Genomic DNA, 22,045 nt, shown 5'->3' on the forward strand with positions numbered 1-22,045 from the left:
TAAAAGTATATGAAGTTATATAACTATAAAAGTATTACTGTGAGGCAAAAAGCGAAGATCAAAATCAACTTTTGAATATCTAATATCTGCTGCAATCTCTCCCAAAACCAAAATAAGTCATGTTTTTTAAATGCCAAACTGTTTCAGATGTAAAGTACTTAAAGGCTTCATTTATGAAACATGAGAAAACAGTGCTTAATGAGGAAGCAAAAATGAAGATGTAAATGCTTCAAGCAAGATTATGTTTTATTTCTCAGCCTCAGACGACTGACCCTTAAGAATACCAAATGAGGAAACCTGAAGTAGAAAATCACTCTAGGTCAAAATAAACTGTCAGTGAATCAGAGGTCTTAAAAAAAAATCAAGGAAATGGGCGCTCCAGAAATGACTGCAGGAAACATACAATAGTCTGCATAGTGTAAATGTGTATGCATAAGTACATGCAATAGTACATGCAATATGCATAGTGCAAAATATGAAAGATTATTAAATTAGAATTGCATTTAAAAAAAAAGAGTGTTTTTCATGAAATATAGACTATAGACTTTGGCTTGTTATTAATGACAAGTTTCTCATACATGAGCATATTAACACTGCATACCATCTAAAAGAAGGGAAAATTAATTTCTTTAAAAAGGCCCGTTGAAAGAAACATGCATAGATCTTAGAAGGGATGACTTATTTCCATATGTATATATATATATATATATATATATATATATATATATATATATATATATATATATATATATATATATATATATATATATATATATATATGTGTATATATATGTGTGTGTGTGTGTGTGTGTGTATGTATGTATATATATATATATATATATATATATATATATATATATATATATATGTGTATATATATGTGTGTGTGTGTGTGTGTGTGTATGTATGTATATATATATATATATATATATATATATATATATATATATATATATATATATATGTATATGTGTATATATATGTGTGTGTGTGTGTGTGTGTGTATGTATGTATATATATATATATATATATATATATATATATATATATGTGTATATATATGTGTGTGTGTGTGTGTGTGTATGTATGTATATATATATATATATATATATATATATATATATATATATATATATATATATATATATATATATATATGTATATGTGTATATATATGTGTGTGTGTGTGTGTGTGTGTATGTATGTATGTATATATATATATATATATATATATATATATATATATATATATATATATATATATATATATATATATATATTAGAGATGTACCGATACGAAATTTCTCAGCCGACACCGATAAACGATTATTATCGGTTGATATCGGCCGATACCGATAGTTCTGCCATAATTAATTAGAAGTAATTCAATAATTCTGAAAGAAATGCAAATAAAAACTTTATTCTCTCCATTTCATCAAGTTGTTTCACAGTAACTGGTCTCATAAACAGAAAACACATTACTCACATTAACATTAACACATGAACTACATTCTGAAGATTAAAGTAAGATTTCTACATTTACTGAATGTTATTAATTCATATTAACAGAATTAATTTACGGAATTCTAAAAAACCTCCTGTTAGTCTCACATTCACTCACCACAAACACAAGCATTTCTGCTTCATCATTGAACATCAAACTGGTAAAATATAGGCCTAATATAAACTTTTTTTTGATGATATTAACTCATATTAACATTTTTTTTCTGTGCAATATATACTACTTTTTTGTCAACCGGTCTTCTTTTAAATCTTTCAACAGTGTACTGGCGCTTTAATTCAGCTCGAGCACGAGTAGTGTGTGAAAAAAAACTATTTTTTTCACTGCTGCTCACTTCTCGTGTAAAATTTTAGCAGTGCGGAGCTTACAGAGCTTACAAATTGCAGTTTTGTCGTCATTCCACACAAGAGACATCATCTTTACACACAGCTTGAAATTGTTGTATTTTCCCGCCCTCTTTTGATTGACAGGATATAATCAGCCCTGATCATCAGCTGTCTTTAAACTATCGGCCGATAAAGGCTATTATTCCCGCTATCAGCCGATAGTTCAAAAACATCCGATGATTATCGGCCGATACATCGGTGCATCTCTCTCTCTCTCTCTCTGTGTGTGTGTGTATATATATATATATATATATATATATATATATATATATATATATATATATATATATATATATATATATATATATATATATATATGTGTGTTCATGTTTAAATGCTATATATGTGCTCACTTACAGTACATTTATACTCCGTATAGCATGTTCTGTATCTGGGGAATGAGTGACATTTTGAATTGAATAGGGGGATCAGGAACAGAGTCAATTCATAATCGACACAGTCACCTTTCACCTTACTGTTAGTATATGCTCTGATGGAGACAGAAATAGAGTGGCATAAAGGCAGCCAAATATTCATTTGAAAAAAAAAAGAGGAAACAAAATTAAAATATGAAAATGAAAGTGAGAAGAAACTAGAAGATAAACACATAAGAAACATAGAAGAATAAAACAGACAATACAAGAATGAGAACGAGAGCGAGAGAATGAAAATGGGAAAAAAGCCTCATTAATAGCCTGAGTGCTTCTGCTCTTTCAACCAGTCTCTAAGAACAACCTCGCTAATGAAACCAAAGAAACAAACCAAAGCCATTAACATGAGTGCAAACACATCTGCTTTACTTACAATTGATAAATGAATACAATGGGTTTTGCTTTTTAATTTCACTTGACCGTAATGTTATACTGTGCGCAGTGTGATTTATTTTCACAGATTGAACAGACAGCCAGAGTGTCAGCCAGACTCAGAGAGAGAGAGAGAGAGAGAGAGAGAGAGAGAGAGAGAGAGAGAGAGAGAGAGAGAGAGAGAGAGGGAGGGAGGGAGGTATATGAGTGATTAGGGGGTTCTAGCAGCAATCTTTTTGCCCTGCTTCAGGCTGAAGCCTCCCCCTGTAAAACGGGGTCCTTCAATGCGGTGAGGCATGATCAGGGGTTGCCCAGCTTGCTCCAGACTCCTTTCCTTTTCCCTGGGGGAAGACAGAAGATGACAGAAAAGAAGTTAAAATGTACAGTAAGGAGGATCAGTAATTTATTTATTTATATTCACTTATTTATCTTTTTTGCCAGCCCTGGGCATAATTGTGTCTGTCCTACCTGATTAAAAACAATACAAGCCATAACAAACCATAACGTAACCATAACAAAAACTTTAGGATAAACCTATATCAACAACTATTGAAACAATAAACAAAATGTATTATAATCATGCAGAAAAGAATGATATACAAGCTGTAGCACAAAAAAACTGTCTAATTAATAGAGTTGACAGCCTTGAGAAATATTGTACTGTAACTATAACTCTTCTCATACAGATCAGACCTGATGTACACCATAAGGAGCTATCTGCGTAACAGCTTATAACTACAGTCTAAGCTACAAAGATCTAAGTAGCAGATCTATGTATATCTGCTGCCACCATTGTTAAATAAGTCTCTCATTCTCACCAAGCCTGCCAAGACAGCTGGACTCCATTAATGTGCACACATGGGATGGTGTCCATGGGTCCATGTTCCCCTCTTCTCCCAGTGGGGTTGGGTCTCCTAACTAATGTGTCTATGGCTAAGCCTGCTATTTGACTGCTATTGTGGTTCGGCATGGCCAATTTTGCTCCCTTGGCCCTCCGTTGAATGCTACCCTAAAATAAAATATTACCTGGAACTTTAATATACATTCTAACCGAAATAACTCAAATTATTCATGTGATGCAGGTCTTTACACTGAGTTCCCAGTTCATCTGTCTACTGTCTATCTATTATTGCTTAACTATCAATCTAATACCATATAAACTGGCAATTGTAAATCCAAAATATCAAAACAGTGATTTTTTAACACATTATAATGTTTACCCTACATTCAAATTCAACAAACTACATTAATGCCATTCTTATATTTGTATTATTTGTATTTTTGTGGCTTTGTGTCCTTCAGTGTCAGTCATGTCATAATGCAGTCATGATCCATTACAGGCTAAAGTTGAAACACATGCACATGCTCAATTTCTCGGATGTCTCAGACTGACAGCAATGCACACGGGTCCCGCCTGCACACACGCACACACTCCCAGCAGAGAACATCTGCCACCACCCAGATTCCTTTCAACTGTTCTCCAGTGAACGCAAAGCCCTCATTTCTCATTCAGTACACCACTAGCAGCAGGACATATAAACACACACACACACACACACACACGTATGCACAAATGTGCAACACACTAATGTGCACACTTCACTGCTTTCCTTCTTGATGCCACAAACTTCTTTCTTTCCCTCTCCATCTTAATTTCTCTGCTCCTCTTTCTCTCTTGCTGTGTTTGTCCAATATCAAACGCCATCAATTAAAATTCACTGGCTGTGTAATGAGATTTCACGCTGGGAACGATGAAGACATTTGGCAACAAGCTTGAAACAAACACACACACACATGCGCGCGCGCACACGCACACACACACGCACACACACACACACACACACACACACACACACACACACACAATCCACCTTTGTTTTTCTCCTCCTAAACAGCCCCAGCTAAATGAATATTATGTAGAAGGGCTTCAAAAGTGACTTTTGGACAGAACAGCAGAGATCTGTGAAACATGCTTTGATCGAAACGCCATTCGCTTGACTTGTAGAATCAGCGTCATGTGCAGCTAATTCCTTCTGACAATCGCAAAATCAAGCCACATAATTACATTTTCAGTGCTCAAGGACGCTGATGAGCGTTATGAGATGTGTGAAATAATTTAGCAAGAACTTTGAAAGAGTTTTACTGCTTCTGCTTCCAGAAGTAAAATGAGCTATGTGTTGAAATTAGATTGTGACCATGTTTGAACCATTTGGCAGAGATAGAAGAGTCACAACAAGTGAACACAACAAAAGCAACACCAGACACAACAACAATAAATAGCAGCCATGGGGCCAAGCTATAAATTAGCTTGTGGCCATGTTTGAATTATTTGGCAGAGATAGATAGAGTCGCAATGAGTCAAAATAACAAAAGCAACACCAGGCACAGCAATTACAATAATAACCACAATGCCACAAACTAACAAACATGGCACTACATGTAATGAGGCCAAAACCCTGTCCAGTAGCAATGGCAGAAGCAGCGACTACTTGAGCTCCTTCTCCACCAAAAGCACCAGTAACTGGGGACTAGTCATCCACCAAAAGGACCAGTCATCCACAATAATAAATATAGGAAACAACAGGAGGACATGAAAATTATTCTTCACCAACATGGTCCAACTAACAATAACACCAACATTATCTAATCTGACAGAGTGTGACAGGTGAGCTCTCGACCATATTGAGTAAAAGAAAACACATGTTACAAGAGCTTTAGCAATTTTGCCTAGAAGAACAGGCAAAAATATGTGCAATGAAGAAAGATGTGCAAAGTTGGTAGTTTGCAGATCAGTTTTGGTGGTTATACCAAGGTTTTCCAAAGGGGATCAATATGCAACCAATACATCTGCTTTATTATTATTATTATTATTATTATTATTATTATTATTATTATTATTATTAACCTTTGTGTCACAATAAAATAAAACATGTTCCACTATTCAATTCCACTAGACAATGTGTGAAAATTCAATAGGGTGTGAATACTTATGCAACAGACTGTACCTAGAATGGATTATGTTTTATTGTAAAATTAAATGTATATACAAGTCCATAAAGAAATACAACTCTACCCTGGTTAAAGTAGCAATATTTCCCTTTACATTCAACCAATTTTCATGAAATATGCTTTGTTACAGACACCATAAACTGCTCCATAGAATAGGTGATGTTACTATTTATATGTTCATATAGCCTAACTGCTTAAACCTGCCAGGAAACTAATGGAATAAGTTGTTTTAGTTTAAATGTCAGGCTGACATTTGCCAGTCTTATGCAAGAATTTATTGCACAAGTTATTTAAAATAATTATAATAATAGCCTAGCTTTTAGTGTTAGACTAGATATTAGTGTTGTATCTGATTCCACCTTTGTCAAGTTTGAGTCGAGATCAAGTCCTTAATGGCTGAGTTCGAGTTGAGTCCGGCCAAATCCAGAAAGTAATTAAATTGAAAAAAGATCTGAAATTGCAATTGTAAACTTAACACTGAGCTGTTAAATGAATATTTTAACCTTCACAAACCAATAAATGTAACAAAAATACGACTATTACATCTTGCCATTGCCATTTAATATTTTTATTTCATGTCATCAGCACCTCAACTAGTTTCATATCAGAAAATGTTTCGAATAAAAAATGAAACATAGAAGTGTATGTAGAACTTTTATTATATTACAAGTGTATGAAAATACAAATGACCCTGTTTTGTTATTGTATCACACTATATTGTGTCCTCCAGTTTGAGTTGACATTTCAATTATTTGAGGCATCTCCCCCACAGTTATACAGGATGAGAGAGAGAGAGAGTACAGAGTAGAGTTACATTTAGCAGTATGTCATAACAACAAGCTTCATGCTTTATTGCTGCTTTTAATCTGTCTATGAATCACAACAAACTCATTTCTGAACACAGATCTGTTCTTGTAACTCTGTTCTTATAATTCCTAAAATGGAAAGAAAAAAGAAAAAAAAGATCCCTGTCAGAAGGGTTTATGATATTTACTACATGTAGAAGTACATTTCAAATTTTTACATGAAATTGAAGACTGGAATCACCAAATGCTAATGTTTAGGGGCGGGCGATGTGACTACAATCTTATTTCATGAAAACAATACATTTTCTCAGGTAGGTCTATCAGTAGTATTCAAGTAAGAAATACTAGGGAAATTAAATAAAGCAATTAAATGTAAAATAAAATAGACTTCACTGTATGACATATACATTGATTCTTATTAAATTTACTGAAGTTATTCAGTCATAGGAGTTACTGAGTGATTTTCTCTTTGTTGTTTTGTTGTTTGATTACCATCAGTGGCACAGACAGAAGCAGGTTTATTAGACTGCTGTCACTTTAAGTCCTAATGCACAGATCCAATATACTGTATTGACACACTCCGATTTTTTCCCCAACTATTTACATTCACTTAAGACATAACCAATGGTGTTTGCATGAATACTCGGCCAGACCTGCACTTTGACATGAGGTGTGTGTATTTATTTGACCGTACAAGTGTAATAAGCCGCTAAATACCAGAGGCATTAGCTGAACTTTTAATCATCCAGGGCTGAGCCCAGATTCTTCTCCATCAAAAAATGTTTAAAAACGCACTTCTAAACAGACTGTTTGCATGCATTTTTTTCTTGCATATGAGGGCTAATTGCTTAACAAATTTGAAAATTGGACAAAAAGTAGGATTTATCATAAAACCTGCCTCAGGTGTTATCACTGTTTGCAGGAATATCAGACAGATAAAATCTAAAACCTTTTGGCTATCTAACACAAGACTAGGCTAGTTTAGTGTCGCTAGCCAAGGGGAGGCACAACTAAGTTATCACTGTATGGGTTTAGCTGCTACAGTGCCATGCAGAGTACGTTATCCATCATTATGTTCTGCTCATATCATATTCACATAACTCATACATATTCAGGAATTCATTTAGACATTTACACCCATTTAGTTGGCATATATCAACACTGACTGTGTGAGCTAGCATTTAGGAGAATTGAGAACTGTCAGCCAATAAGACATGAGTATTTCCATGTATTTTCCTGTGAGCCCTGTCTGATTGGTCTCACCTCTGTTCACTGAAGATACAAAATTCCAGACTGTCTTCTTTTACTGATGTTAATTATGTAGTGACAAACTGCTCCAAGTAGAGAATTATTCGGGACTAAAGAAAGAATCTTCGGGGCTACCGCTCCGAATGCCCAGGCCAGGTTATATGGAAGTATAATAGTGCCAAATATCCTAAAGGCAAAATGGCATGTTGAATTACATAAATTGAATAAAAACTTATCGCAATAACAATACTTGAATTTTTCTGCCCAGCAATTTGACACAAATTGAAAAAAAACAAAAAAAAACACAGCAATATCAATGCTTGAATTAGTTTCCTCTGCAATTCATTGGGATACAATAGTATCAGCAATCCATTGCGCTTCCTGTGAGACCCGGATGTGAAGAATTGAATTTTAAGACCCGAATTTTAAGACCTGAATTTTAAGACCTGCATTTTTGCAGCCTGAATTTTTGAAGTTGAAAAATAATCTATTGAAATATTACCTGACGAATAATGAGGATGGTATTTTAACAACTGAATATTTTGGAACTGTATGTTATGAAGGTGAATATGTGTGCATTGAATTTTGAATGCTGGAATTTTGTTTTCAATGAAAATATACAAACCCAATGAATTGCAGAAGAAACTAATTCAAGCATTGATATTGCTGGTTTTTTCCCCCCAATTTGTGTCAAATTGCTGGGCAGAAAAATTCAAGTATAGTTATTGCGATATGTTTTCATTCACTTTATGTAATTCAGCATGCCATTTTGCCTTGAGGACATTTGGCACTATTATACTTCCATAAGGTTACACCCCTGGCACTCGCACAATGAGGCGGCTTTCTATGCACGCGCTTCAAGCGGGTGCGCACAGAAATCCCCCTAGTCAGGCAGGGAGACATTCATTAATTTCTTGTTATCTTAATTTTATGTTGTTATATATTTTTATCTTTCTTTTCATGTTACTCATGATGCAGACTCGATTGTTCTCAGAAAAATTTCTGAGTCCAAAATGTCCGAGTCTGTGTCAAGTTTGAGTACAAATTTACCCGAGTTTGTTCATAATTGTACTTGAGTCCAGACTCGAAAACCTAATGTTACAGATTTACCTCTGTCTGTGTCAAAGCAATGACACTGGAGACTCCTTCCAAAAATGCTAAATAACAATAAAAATCTCCTCAAAAGAAAAACTTTACCATATAAACAGTTTTTCAAACCTATTTATATGGAGTGTCCACCATACAATTCCTAGTGTAAATTGTTACTGTAAAATCAATAACATTAGAAAATTAGAATGAGAACATTAATATAAACCTGTGACTTGCTGTTATATGAAAAGAATACACATATGGTTGGTGTGTGAAGCGGTATTATTTTTGTACAATAGCATGACCCAAAGTGTGTTATTCTGCATAAACTACAGTGATTTGCCAATGATCACAAAGTTTAATCTATTAACGAATTACACATCTGTTTATTACTAGTCTTCGATTATGTCCACCATGCATGTCCCTGTGTACAAGCTATTACTACTGAAACAATAATGTATTAGAACGAGCGCATTAATATAAACCTCTCGCCCATGGTACAGCCGGAACTTCTGTATAAGCAGTGTGGTTATATAAAAATAATGCACACCATCTGACTAATCAGATTCAAGAATTCATACATAATGAAAATGTGCAAAGAAACTTATACCACAGTGCAGCTGAATTCTCAAATCTGATTGGTCAGAAGGCGTGCATTATTTTTGTATAACCGAACGGCTTTGTGTCAGGCTATATCACACCACCCTGTCTTGGATTATTTCCATACAACCACACCGTCTGTCATGTGTTATACCATGGTCTTTCCGAATACTCAAGTCTGAGTATTGGCTGGAAGTTATGTGTTAAAACCATATATACCACAGTTAGTTCCAGTCAATTTATTCGCCATTCTAAATTAATATGCTGCCTATAAACAACTGTAACCATAGTAACATAGTTAATCTCAGTAATTCACTCTCTCTCTCTCATAACTATTTATTATCATTCATTGAAATAAATATAATCTTATAGCACTACTTTATCTCTGAGTATTTTCAAATTTTGCACTGCAAACATCAATGACAGCTTTAAGTGACTATGGTATAAGCGGGATAATCCACGGCTAGGTGTTCGTTACACAATTTTAATGCACTCCTATTCGCATCCAGTGGTTCTTTTCCTCCACGATGTGCATTAAAATCATGTAACACACACATAGCCATGAATTATCCCTTACTAAACAAGACCAATCAGAATCCAGAATTCAGTATGGTATTTAAACACTGCACATTATCTTGCTATTTTTGAAAATCTTATTTAATGCATTAAGTAAGTTCAATTTAAGCCAGATGTTAGTTCTGTTAACATGCTCAGTCTTGCTTAGTTCAGGATTCATACAGAATAAAAGTGCTATATAAAAAAAGTTTAAAGTGTTATATTAAAAAGAAACTGGATTGAATTGAACTTTAGACCTGTTTTTTTTTTTCATCACCTAATCCCTTAAACCAGAGCTTCCAATTCAGTGCATGGGAAGCCTCAGGTAGTCCACATTTAGCTTTTATTCCAGTCAGGTACTAAAGTTCTAAAGAATGTGGAAACTGGCTCAGGTATGTTAGAAAGGAAAAAACACTGGCACTGGATTAAAAACTTGCCTCTGTTCATACAGCTTTGGGAGCTAACCACTAATCTCCACCATCATGTCTCCAACTCGAGCTGAACTCTGGCCCAGAATAATCTTAGTCAAACTTCATTCATTAAAGCTTCATTCATTAATTACTTCACTAATTCATAAGGCCAAATTAATCTGCGTGATGATTAGGGTGCGATAATAGAGGATATGTCTCTCTGCATTAACAGGCAGAACATGGCTGTATCAGATGCCACTACTCCAAGAGTAATGATGATGCGTGCAAGGCAGTTTATTTAACATGTCCATATGGCTGTGATTGTAATCAAGTTCAATTAACTGGCCAATTCATTGGTTCTGTGTTGGAGTGTATATTAGTGGTGCGTTTCTTTGTTTTATGAAAACATACTTATGCATACTCATTACCTATGGAAATACAAATTTAGGTTATGATTTATAATTGTGTAGGTTTATTACTGAGGAGAGTGTGTGTGTGTGTGTGTGTGTGTGTGTGTGTGTGTGTGTGTGAGAGAGAGAGAGAGAGAGAGAGAGAGAGAGACAGAGAGAGCACTATTACTCAATAGCTCTGATTGATTTGTGTCTGGCTACAAACCAGGCAAACAGGCTGCAAACAAACTGCCAATAGGGAAAGTGTGAACATTTCTCGACTCTCACTCGTTTCACTAATGGAACAAAAAGAGATGTCAATCCATTAAAAACACATCAACAGCTCCCCCTTCCCGGCAGAGAATTAAAAAAAAAAAAAACTGGCTCTTGTTCATCAAAGCTGGATAAGATCAAATGTGAGTGTAAAATTAATATATGCAAATTTCTGTGCTGATAAATCCTCATCCACATCATCATCATTCTCAATTTTATCTGTCTGAAGAATAAGGAAATTTAAAATAACACTGTCTGTCCATTCAATGCCAGTTCTAGTGTCTTGAAATGACTTTGGACAACAGCACTTTGAGCTTCAGTGACTTTGCTTTCAATTCCATTCCTACAAATGGCTACAAATTTGGTGTCTGTAAATAACTATTGATTTCTCTAAGATGGCTTTTCAGGGACACTGTTAAAAATGTAGCCTATGTTTTATGGAAAGTTGGAACATTTATAAAAATGCAAGTTGTAAGGTCTACATCTTAAACGCTAGTTGTAGTAATCAGCAGTTTTGAAACTGTTCACATTACTTCTACATCTCAATTCCCACCACCTAAACATTGATGACAGCTACACTAAACTAAAACTTTAACAAACAAATTTTCTTTATGGATTTTGACACTTGATGGCAGGTGATGTTTCCTATTTGCATATGGTATATCCTTGAAATTCTGACTTTTAATCATGCTGTGGGTTTCTCTTTTCTCCCTTAAAATATTCTGAGTTTATTCTAGAAAGATTCATTTTTCAAACAGCATCTTATTCCCACATAAAATAGGGTGTCTTTAATTTAAATGATATGCATGCATTTGCAGTAATAGTGGATGTAAATAAAGAAAAGCCAATTTTGTTGTCAGACACAGCATCATTCATCAGACACAGAACAATTTGTACTAAAGGTGTGCATGGGACTGTTTTTATTATCATTATTTTTAATCTCGTTCCCTCTTCTCACTCTTGATCAGTCCCACCCACTCCTGCATAACATTTGACCAATCCCATCTTCTCCACCAGTTATTTTTGTTTGTATCTATCCATGATATTTTCTCTATTGGTTCTCTTTATCAACAGCACAAACACTACCACAAGTAGTTTTAATAAAGGAGGATAGGTTACACACATTATTGCTTACGTACATTGTGTAGGCACTCCCGTCTCTGTCTTCTAAATAAAGATCTCTTATCCTAAGTGAACTGTTCATAATCATTTTAGACATCGCCTGGCAACATTGATTATACCACAGTGCAGTTGAATTCCTGAATCTGATTGGTCAGAAGGTGTGCATTATTTTCACTTAACAGCACATGTAGTTCCAGCTTTATTATGAACAAAAGGTTAATATTAATGCGCTTGTTCTAAAACTTTATTGTTTCTATAGTAACAACGCATACACAGGGACTTGTAAGGCCTAATAATAAACAAATTATTAAAACGGGTTCTTGTTTAACAAAGTAATTCTTATAATTGTTGATTGGGTGATTTTGTTTTAGAAGAGGTTTATTTATGGAACATTTATATTTACATTTATATATTTATAACATTTATGGAAGGAGTCTCAGTTGTAAGCTCTGTCTCTGCAACTCCTTTTACAATCCTGGTTTTGTTTTTATCTAAAACTTGTTTTGCTGTTCTGCAACTAGAATATAATAGAGCACTTTTGTTATTTATTGACTTTTATTAGTTGCACCCCACAGTCACATTCAGTGCCCTGCAGTTTGGCAATCAACAAGTGAACAAATACAAAAGAGTTTACAGAGACAATGATACAGGCAAGAACAAAAATAAGTGTTACAAAACTGCACAGCTTCATCACACTAGTGCCTATTGATCCATAATAACAGTCTGAATTACCCAGAAAGATGGATTTGTCATAGTGGCATGTTGGTATTTCAAGCAGAGGCTCCAATTTCAAAAAGGAAATACGATCCATATTTTACGTGAGGCAGCATGAAGTCTCAGTGATACATGTTGCAATCATATTCAAATGAGGGCCTAATTTGGATGTAATGCTCCCATATTATACCACAAGAAAATGCAGATGAAGACATCATGGGGCATCTTTTCAATAAGCGCCAATACAAATAATAGAAATTCTAGGGGCTAATAAATATACCAGACACAAAACTCTTCATAGTGCACAATATCAGACAATATTAGATTCTGAATATATAATAAATTAGATGCTTCTGTTTTTTTTTTATGTTGTTGTTGTTGTTTTCTTTCAATATCATATGCCAAAAGTTATAACAGCCAACATGATTTTAGGTAAAAATATTGGTAGATTTAAAATGTAGCAATGTTTGACAATGATTCATCTAACAATGTTTGACTCTAACAGATTTTGAATATAACACTAGCATGCACTCTAAAACTTGGTGGATGCACATGACTATCAGAAAGATTTTCCGTGACGGCTTCACACTGTACAATTGCATGATGCAACAGCATACACCAACAGCGCAGAATGAGATCTCATTATTTGAAGTTGCATCATGGTCATATTCAGAATGAATACTCTGGTCATTTTTTAATTTATTATTTTTATTTAATGGGAATAATGAGAGCAAAATAAATAGTCTTTCTGATTTATTGAGGGAAAAGTGGCTAAATTACATTAGCTTGGCTGTGTGTGTCAATTTCCTTGTTCTGTATTGAATTTAGTTGCTCTGTGCATGGAATTCTGTGTGTGAGTCAGTGTTATTGCAAAACCCCACCACCCCTCTTTGTCCAGACAAAGTGACTCTGTCTTGAACTGCTGCCTGTACCTGTTAAATGACCTCAAAGCCCATATCATTAGATCAACCGCCCCTTCTCATGCCTATTCTGGATCACCCCTCTCTGCGACTAGCGTGTCTGACGGGCATTTTAGCTGGCAGAGGACTGACAACCACCTCTACGGGTGCTCACTCCAATAAAAATTGCCTGGCATATAGTGTCAAGGCAAATTCTCAATGTGTAGAATGGTGGATAGAGGCAAAGAACCAATGTAAATCAGTAAAGAATTTATTATATGTGTATGAGAATACCTAGAAATCATGCAAATTCTATTTAACAAAATAAGTCACAATATATTTTAATTGAGAACAGTTACAAATAGTTGAGCTAGTAATAATATTCCCTGGAAAGAAAAAAAATCATATATTGAAATGCAGGTGGGTTATATTGTTTCAGCCAAACCATTTAGAGCTTTAAACATCATGAACAGGACTTTGCGATCAATCCTGAACTTAACTGGCAGCCAGCAACACATTAATCAAGTCAAATCTATTTGTAAAGCACATGTAAATACACGAAATGTTGACCAAAGTGCTGTACAAAAGCTAAACTACAGTAACAAATTGATATAAAAGGAGAGTACTGATATAAAAAAAAAATAATAATAATGGAAGGTAAAATACAAAATTAAAAAAAAATGTATAAATATTTAATACATTACAATATACACGCCAAAATGCTTACTAACACATCATCACATATCTCACACCTAGGCAAAGGCCAAAGTTAAAAGATGGATTTTAAATGAGACATAAATGTGCAGAGATTTGGGGAAAATCGGATAGACTATTCCATAATTTTGGGGATGTAACTGAGAAAGTATGGCCACCCTTTAACTTAACCAGGATTGTGGGACAGACGAGCTTGCTTTGCTGATCTAAGAGACCTTGAGGTTGTGTGGGGACTAATTCATTCTGAAATGTACAATGCTAATCCCTTAAAAACAAATAATAGCAATAGTCTAATCTAATCAATAAATGTCATTTATGTAATGTCATTATCCTGTAATTGAGGCTTTGTTTATGTAAACAACAACAACAAAAAACTTGGAATGAAAAATGAAAAATGAATGTGTTTTTCTGGCAGGATGCAATTTGGAGAAATCTGGTAAAATGTCAAGTTAGATTAGATGTCAAGTGAGATGCTTCTCAGTAGCACTAAAGTTCGGAGGGGAAAAGCTCCATCTCGCAACCTACTGTAAATGTTCTTCAATGTCTCTGTCAGGGTGAACACTTACAAGTTTTTATGTAGAAACCAACAATGGTTCCAATGAGAACCCTCTTAGAAAACCAAAAATGCAAACCATCCAAAGAATCCTTGAAAATCTTTCTTTTCTAAGAGTATAGATTCCTTCTGCATACTGAGGAAAACTTTTAGAGAAATGGATTCAGGGTGGTAATTTTTTTTTCAGAGGTTTGGGGAACCCTTGAGGACCCGGGAACCCATTTGCCTTCTAGTGTAGATTCCTTCTAGGTAGCGAATCTACAGTGAAATTTTTAGACAAATGGGATCCCAAATTCATTATTAAGGATACTTAGCTTTCTAAATGGGATCTTCAAACCTTCTCTGATAGGAAACCTACTGTATAAGCTTCTGCATATACTGAATCATTTAACGATTTCCTAAGTAAAACTCAGACAAATTAACTCCCCAGTGATCCTTTAGATTATTAAAGGTTCTAAGCTTTCTAAGGAGGTTCCAATTGGAACTTTCTCTGATAGGGAGACACTGTAAGGTTCTGCATAGAGCATTGAAAATTTTCCTAAGAAGGTTCTAGTTTTAACCTTTTTTTGTCCTCTTACAGGCTAATATTGCATATTGTATTTGTTCTTATTGTATTAGGAACATACAGCTTTCTTCCTTGAAATATTACAACTTGTTACAGAGCAAATAATATTTGCTCAGCAGTGGGGTTTTTTTTGGTACCATTCCACCAGTGGCTGGAGTAAATGTGGGCTGACAAACGGTGCATAGCAACCAATGACCTACAGTCAATAATAGTGCACATAAACAGTGGCATATAGATAGGTTTACCAATAAAATGGTCAATGAGTATAGATATAATGTAGGTGTGCCTGATAAACTAGTAACTATGCATTTATTAATGGAGATACAATATTAATGAAGAATCATGCAATTTTATTTGAGAAATTAATGGCATGTAAATATTGTTGGTAGTACATTCAGGCTTTTTGACCTTTGTATGTGTTTAATTAATGCTTATACCACAGCGCTGATGAGTACTAAATTCTGATTTGTCAGAATGTGTTGATTCATTTTCTATTACAGCACAACTCCTACATTAGTTTCGATTGTAATTAAAATTGATCATGTTACTATGTTTGTTTTAGTATGTTATCATTTTTGTCTATAGTAACAACTCATTCACAGAGACTTCTATGGTGGCTGTGCTACATAATCTAAGTCTAATAATAAACAGAATAAAAAATGTGCTGCTATTTAACAAAGTAAAACATATAAGCTTTGTACATACAGCATGTTTGAGTACTTCCATTAGGAGATTTAACATTTATTGTTTATTTAACATTTATGACATCAATTTGTAACAATTAATAAGATTTCCACGATGGAAAAAGTCTTTAATACAGAAGCTTGTAGACTTCCTGGTTTCTCTGTAGCATAAGCTTTTTTTATTAACTTCAGAAGAAATAAAAAAATAGAGACTGGTGAGGGAAGAGCTGCTTATAGCTGACATAACATATGTGAAAAGAGACTAACTTGTTTTGCACACGTTCCATAACATTATAATTTGTAACTATTAATAGTTTAAAACCACAACTTGTGTGTCATTAATAAATTTGAAAAATATAGTAGCAAATCAATGTGCTATAAGTATAATAAAGCACTTTGCACTTAAGGGAAAATAATTAAATTTCTTGAAATTATTTACCTATAATTACACTCAGCTGTGTTTTATTCCTTATATGGTCATGATGAAACAATGACACAATGACATTTTCTATGCCGTCAGAAAATAAACAAGTAAATAAATATTTACTCTTCCAGTAAGGCCTACAGCAGTTACCCCACAAGCATACACATCCATGTTCTCTTTCTCTCCTACACACAGAACTAAATGTTTGTCCCTCACCTCAGTGCACCCAGAAGATTCTTACAACCAGCATCACACAAAAACATTACTGAACTAAATCAAATTATGTCCATGAACCATAATTAGCATAACAGTCATGCGTGAACACATTTCCTCTGTGGCGTTGAACAGACAAGCACTGACTAGCAGCACGTTTGAACCGGATGTGGAGTCTTTGGTGGACACAAAGCTTATACAGATGGAGGAAATCACAGCTTTAGCTGAAACAGATCTGTAGATAGATTGGTCTCCTGGGCTCATCTGACAGTGATCAGAATTCTTTTAAGCTCCTAATTACATTATCAGTCAGTTGGTAGAGGATAGAGAGTGCGTTTGCAAGAGATAAAGGCATTGATGTCCAGCAGACAGCAGGAAATAGAGATCTGGGAAAGATAGTGATCTCATAAGGACTGAAAGAAGGATAAGAGGAAAAAGAAGGTAAAAGTCTGATGGTGGTGGAAGTGAATTCTTTCAGTGTTTCTATAATTACATGTATGCTTTGCTCTACATTGCTTTCCAATGAAGGATAGCATTTATTGCATTTATCGCAAACAAAACTTTCTCACATCTAAACTCCCATTATCAAGACATGATAGCTTACCCTATGTTCACACTAGCAAATGACAACGTGACAGGCAACAACTCATCTTCTATGTACGTTCACACTATGGAGCCATGATTTTATAACAGCAAGCAGTAAAGAAACTTAGGTAAAACGCAGCATAGCAACAGCTTGAATGATTCCTCAGACCAATCCTACAGAGTGTATGGTCTTCAGATCCCCACTCCTAGGTGCCGACGTGAGCAGCTCCTGCAGCCTTTAACTCTTCTTAATTTTTTTAACCTCTTTTTGACTTTCAATTGTTCTAGTTTCACGCTGAGGGTACGGCCTGTTTAAAAAGATCAGAGCCCGAGGGTCACTGCAAGACACTCGAGCCCGGGCCGGAATGTATATCCAGGCTGTAAAATCGAATGAATGTGTGCGGCACAGACCACCCCGTCGCTGTACACACATCCTGTAAGGATACCCCTTTTGACAAAGCCTTCGAGGAGGCGACCCCCCTAGCGGAATGAGCCTTTATACTCAGAGGCGTAGTGAGACCGCGCACCTCATAAGCGATAGATATTGCTTCCACTATCCAATTAGAGATGCTCTGCTTCGACAGAGCATCACCTCTACTGTCGCCGCCAAAGCCGACCAGCCGCTGCTCTGACTTACGCCACTGGCCAGAGTGGTGGACGTAAGCACAGAGAGCCCTCACTGGACACAGTTAGTGCAATTTCTCTTGTTCCGTTATGAGGAACGGAGGAGGGCAGAAAGCCTACACTTTAGGAATATAATCCATCCTAGGATACAGGAAGACCTTGGCTAATCCAGGGGTAAAGTCAAGGCAGGAAGGGGCAACAGAGAGCTTGTAGATCTCCTACTCTCCTACTATCTCCACAGTCAGACCTCTCGAGGGTGTGTCCATCCTTCCCGTGATGAAACGGGAGCAAGGTGTAACACACTTCCTGAATTCTCTCACTCATACTTTTCACCTTTTTTTAAAGGGACTGAAAAGAGATTTTTCTTTTTGCGAGCGTTACACAAATGACTGACATCCACAAACGACCGACATAGACAAACTACAAACAACATGAGAATCTTCTTAGTGTGAATGTAGGATTAATTAAATCAAAATATGCCACCCTTATGTGCAATAGTCCCCTAGCTTCATTTGCATGCAATTTGTTGCAACCTTGCCATCTATCCTGTTTCTCAGAGTGAAGAAATCAAGATGGCATTGCTCGTCTCATGTCTTCTGAAGCTGACAGTTTACACAAACAAGTCAGCCATAACTGACTGGATTCCACAGCACGAGTGAGAAAACACTACAATAACAAAAGAAAGCTTCCTCATGCAAGACTTAATAACACGCCTCAAAAACAAGCAGATGAGGCCCATATATTTATGGTTATACCACAGCACTGTTGATTTCTCAAATCTGATTGGTCAGAAGGTATTAATGACTTTTCTATAACATTAGCTCTGTTATAATCACAGTTTTATATTAATGTGCTCTTTCGAATGTGTTATTTTTTTCTGTAGTAACAACTCATTTGCATTCTATGGTGGACGATGAACTTAATTTAAAGCTAATAATAAATGGATTAAAATCTGTTGCCTATTAACAAGCAATTTGAAACACTCATTTGGTTTTCTGCTACAGGGAAGTCTTCAGGACATTGTGCTTTCTATTCTTTTTTTGTTGTTTTTTCTCTTATTAACTTGAAAAGAGACTAAAGAGATGCTGGTGAGGGAACAACTGTTTATAGCTGATATAACATAAGTGATAACAGGAGCTAGCTGGTCTCATGGACATTCAACAACATTAAATGTGAAAATAATTCATTCATGAGCTGGGCGACTTTGACAAGGGCCAAATTGGGATGGCTAGATGTCTGGGTCAGAGCATCTCCAAAACGACAGATCTTATGGGGTGTTCCCAGTATTTAGTGGTTAGTACCTATGAGAAATGGTCCAAGGAAAGACAACCAGTGAACCAGTGACAGGGTGATGGGCACCCAATGCTTGTTGATTTGTGAGTAGAACAAAGGCTCTGGTGGTCAGGGAAGCCGTCTGACTGAAGAAGGAGGCCTTCCGGGATGTGTTATCCCGGAGGACTCCGGAGGCAGTTGCAAGGTATCGACAGGCTCGAAGGGCTGCAGCCTCTGCCGTGAAAGACGCAAAGCAGCGGGTGTGGGAGAAGTTTGGAGAGGACATGGAGAAGGACTTTCGGTCGGCACCAAGGTGTTTCTAGAAAACCATCCGCCACCTCAGGAGGGGGATTTGGGGAACCATCAAAGCTAACCCCAACTGAGGAAGTAATTGCACGGTGGAAGGAACACTTTGAGGAACTCCTGAATCCAACTAACACGCCCTCTATGGTAGAGGCAGAGGTGGAGGATGATGGGTCATCATCGTCAATTTCCCTGGTGGAGGTCACTGAGGTAGTCAAACAACTACACAGTGGCAACGCCCCTGGGATTGATGAGAATCGTCCAGAAATGCTGAAAGCTCTGGGTGTGGAGGGGATGTCTTGGATGACACGCCTCTTTAACATTGCGTGGAAGTCGGGGACAGTGCCCAAGGAGTGGCAGACCGGGGTGGTGGTTCCCCTGTTCAAAAAGGGGGACCAGAGAGTGTGCGCCAACAATAGGGGTATCACACTTCTCAGCCTCCCTGGTAAAGTCTACTCCAGGGTGCTGGAACGGAGGGTTCAGCCAATAGTCGAACCTCGGATTGAAGAGGAACAATGCGGATTCCATCCTGGTCGTGGACAACGGACCAGCTCTTTACTCTCACAAGGATGAAGAGGCTGGGATGAGGATTAGCACCTCTAAATCTGAGGCCATGGTTCTCAGCAGGAAACCGATGGAGTGCCTACTCCGGGTGGGGAATGAGTACTTAACCCAAGTGAAGGAGTTCACGTACCTCGGGGTCTTGTTCATGAGTGAGGGGACATTGGAGCGGGAGATTGGCTGGAGAATCGGAGCAGCGAGAGCGGTATTGCAATCGCTTTACCACACCGTTGTGATGAAAAGATAGCTGAGCCGGAAGGCAAAGCTGGGTAGTGACTGAAAGAACTAGATTGTGCCTACAAGCGGCCGAAATGGATTTTCTCATGAGGGTGGCTGGCCTCTCCCTTAGAGAAGCTCGGTTATCCGAGAGGAACTCAGAGTAGAGCCACTGCTCCTTTACATTGAAGGAGCCATTTGAGGTGGTTCGGGCACCTGGTAAGGATGCCCCTTGGGCGCCTCCCTAGGGAGATGTTCCAGGCATATCCAGTTGGGAGGAGAACTCGGGGAAGACCCAGGACCAGGTGGAGAGATTATATCTCCACACTGGCCTGGGAACGCCTTGGGATCCCCCAGTCAGAGCTGGTTAATGTGGCTCGGGAAAGGGAAGTTTGGGGTCCCCTGCAGGAGCTGCTGCCCCCGTGACCCAATAATGGATAAGCGGTTGAGGATGGATGGATGGATGGATGGATGGATGGACAACGGCTAACCCATCTGGTCTGATCCCACAGAAGAGCTACTGTAGCACATGATAGAAAGGTGTCAAAATACAAAGAGCATCACAGCTTGCTGCATATGGGGCTGAGTACCCAGTGTCAGAGTAGCAATGCTGACCCCTGTCCACCGGCGATAGCACTTACAATGGGCACCAGGTGGCCTGATTTGATGAATCATGTTTTTTTTTACATCATGTGGATGGCCGGATGTATGTACTTTGCTATGGAAGAGATGGCACCAGGATGCACTATGGATGCACTATGGAAGGCAAGCTGGTGGAGGAAGTATGATGCTCTGGGAAACCTTGGGTCCTGGCATTCATGTGGAAGTTACTTTGACATGTACCACCTACCTAAACATTGTTGCAGACCAAGTACATCGCTTCATGGCAATAGTATTCCATAATGTCAGTGGCCTATTTCAGCAGGATGATGCATTGTTCAGGGATGGTTTGAGGACATGACAAGGAGTTCAAGGTGTTGACTTGACCTGCAAATTCCCCAGATCTCAATCCAATCAAGGATTTGTGGGATGCACTGGACAGACAATTCTGATCCATGGAGACCCCACCTCACAACTTACAGGACTTAAAAGATCTTCTGCTAATGTCTTGGTGCCAGATACCACAGCACACCTTCAGAGGCCTTGTTGAGTGCATGCCTCAATGGGTCAGAGCTGTTTTGGAAGCACAAGGGGGACCTACACAATATTAGGCAGGAGGTTTTAATGTTATGGCTGATAGGTGTAATATACTTATAGAATTTCATCTGTCTGCTTTATAAGAGCTTAACACTGCTTCAGTGGTTCCAATCTGTAAATAACTTGTTCCAAGGCACTCCAATGTCAAAGAGAACTGTTTAAATGTTCTTAATTGTGCATTGATTCACTGGATTGAGTTATTCCAGCTCAAGCCATTCCAAACAACCTTCATGACTGAGGAAGATAAAGGGAAGTATGGGGTAAGGAGAAAAAAGTTAAATCTATACAGATGTGTGATTAGCCACAGGCT

At 37.0% G+C, this 22,045-nt stretch overlaps 1 protein-coding gene across 3 annotated transcripts in view; it reads right to left on the reverse strand.

The window, feature by feature from the left end:
* Positions 1-2,684: 2,684 nt before the first annotated feature.
* Positions 2,685-22,045, reverse strand: part of cfap58 (cilia and flagella associated protein 58) — a 134,263-nt gene continuing 114,902 nt past the window's right edge. For 2 of the 3 annotated variants that reach the window (XM_017456834.3, XM_017456835.3), the window contains exon 18: positions 2,685-3,052. In XM_017456834.3, coding sequence (XP_017312323.1) covers positions 2,923-3,052 — 130 coding nt within the window. In that variant the 3' untranslated portion in view covers positions 2,685-2,922. The remainder of the gene's footprint in view (positions 3,053-22,045) is intronic. The other variant, XM_053676090.1, reaches the window with a different exon arrangement.

The sequence above is a fragment of the Ictalurus punctatus genome, chromosome 26 (assembly GCF_001660625.3).
Source record: "Ictalurus punctatus breed USDA103 chromosome 26, Coco_2.0, whole genome shotgun sequence".
Classification (NCBI taxonomy): Eukaryota; Metazoa; Chordata; class Actinopteri; order Siluriformes; family Ictaluridae; genus Ictalurus; species Ictalurus punctatus.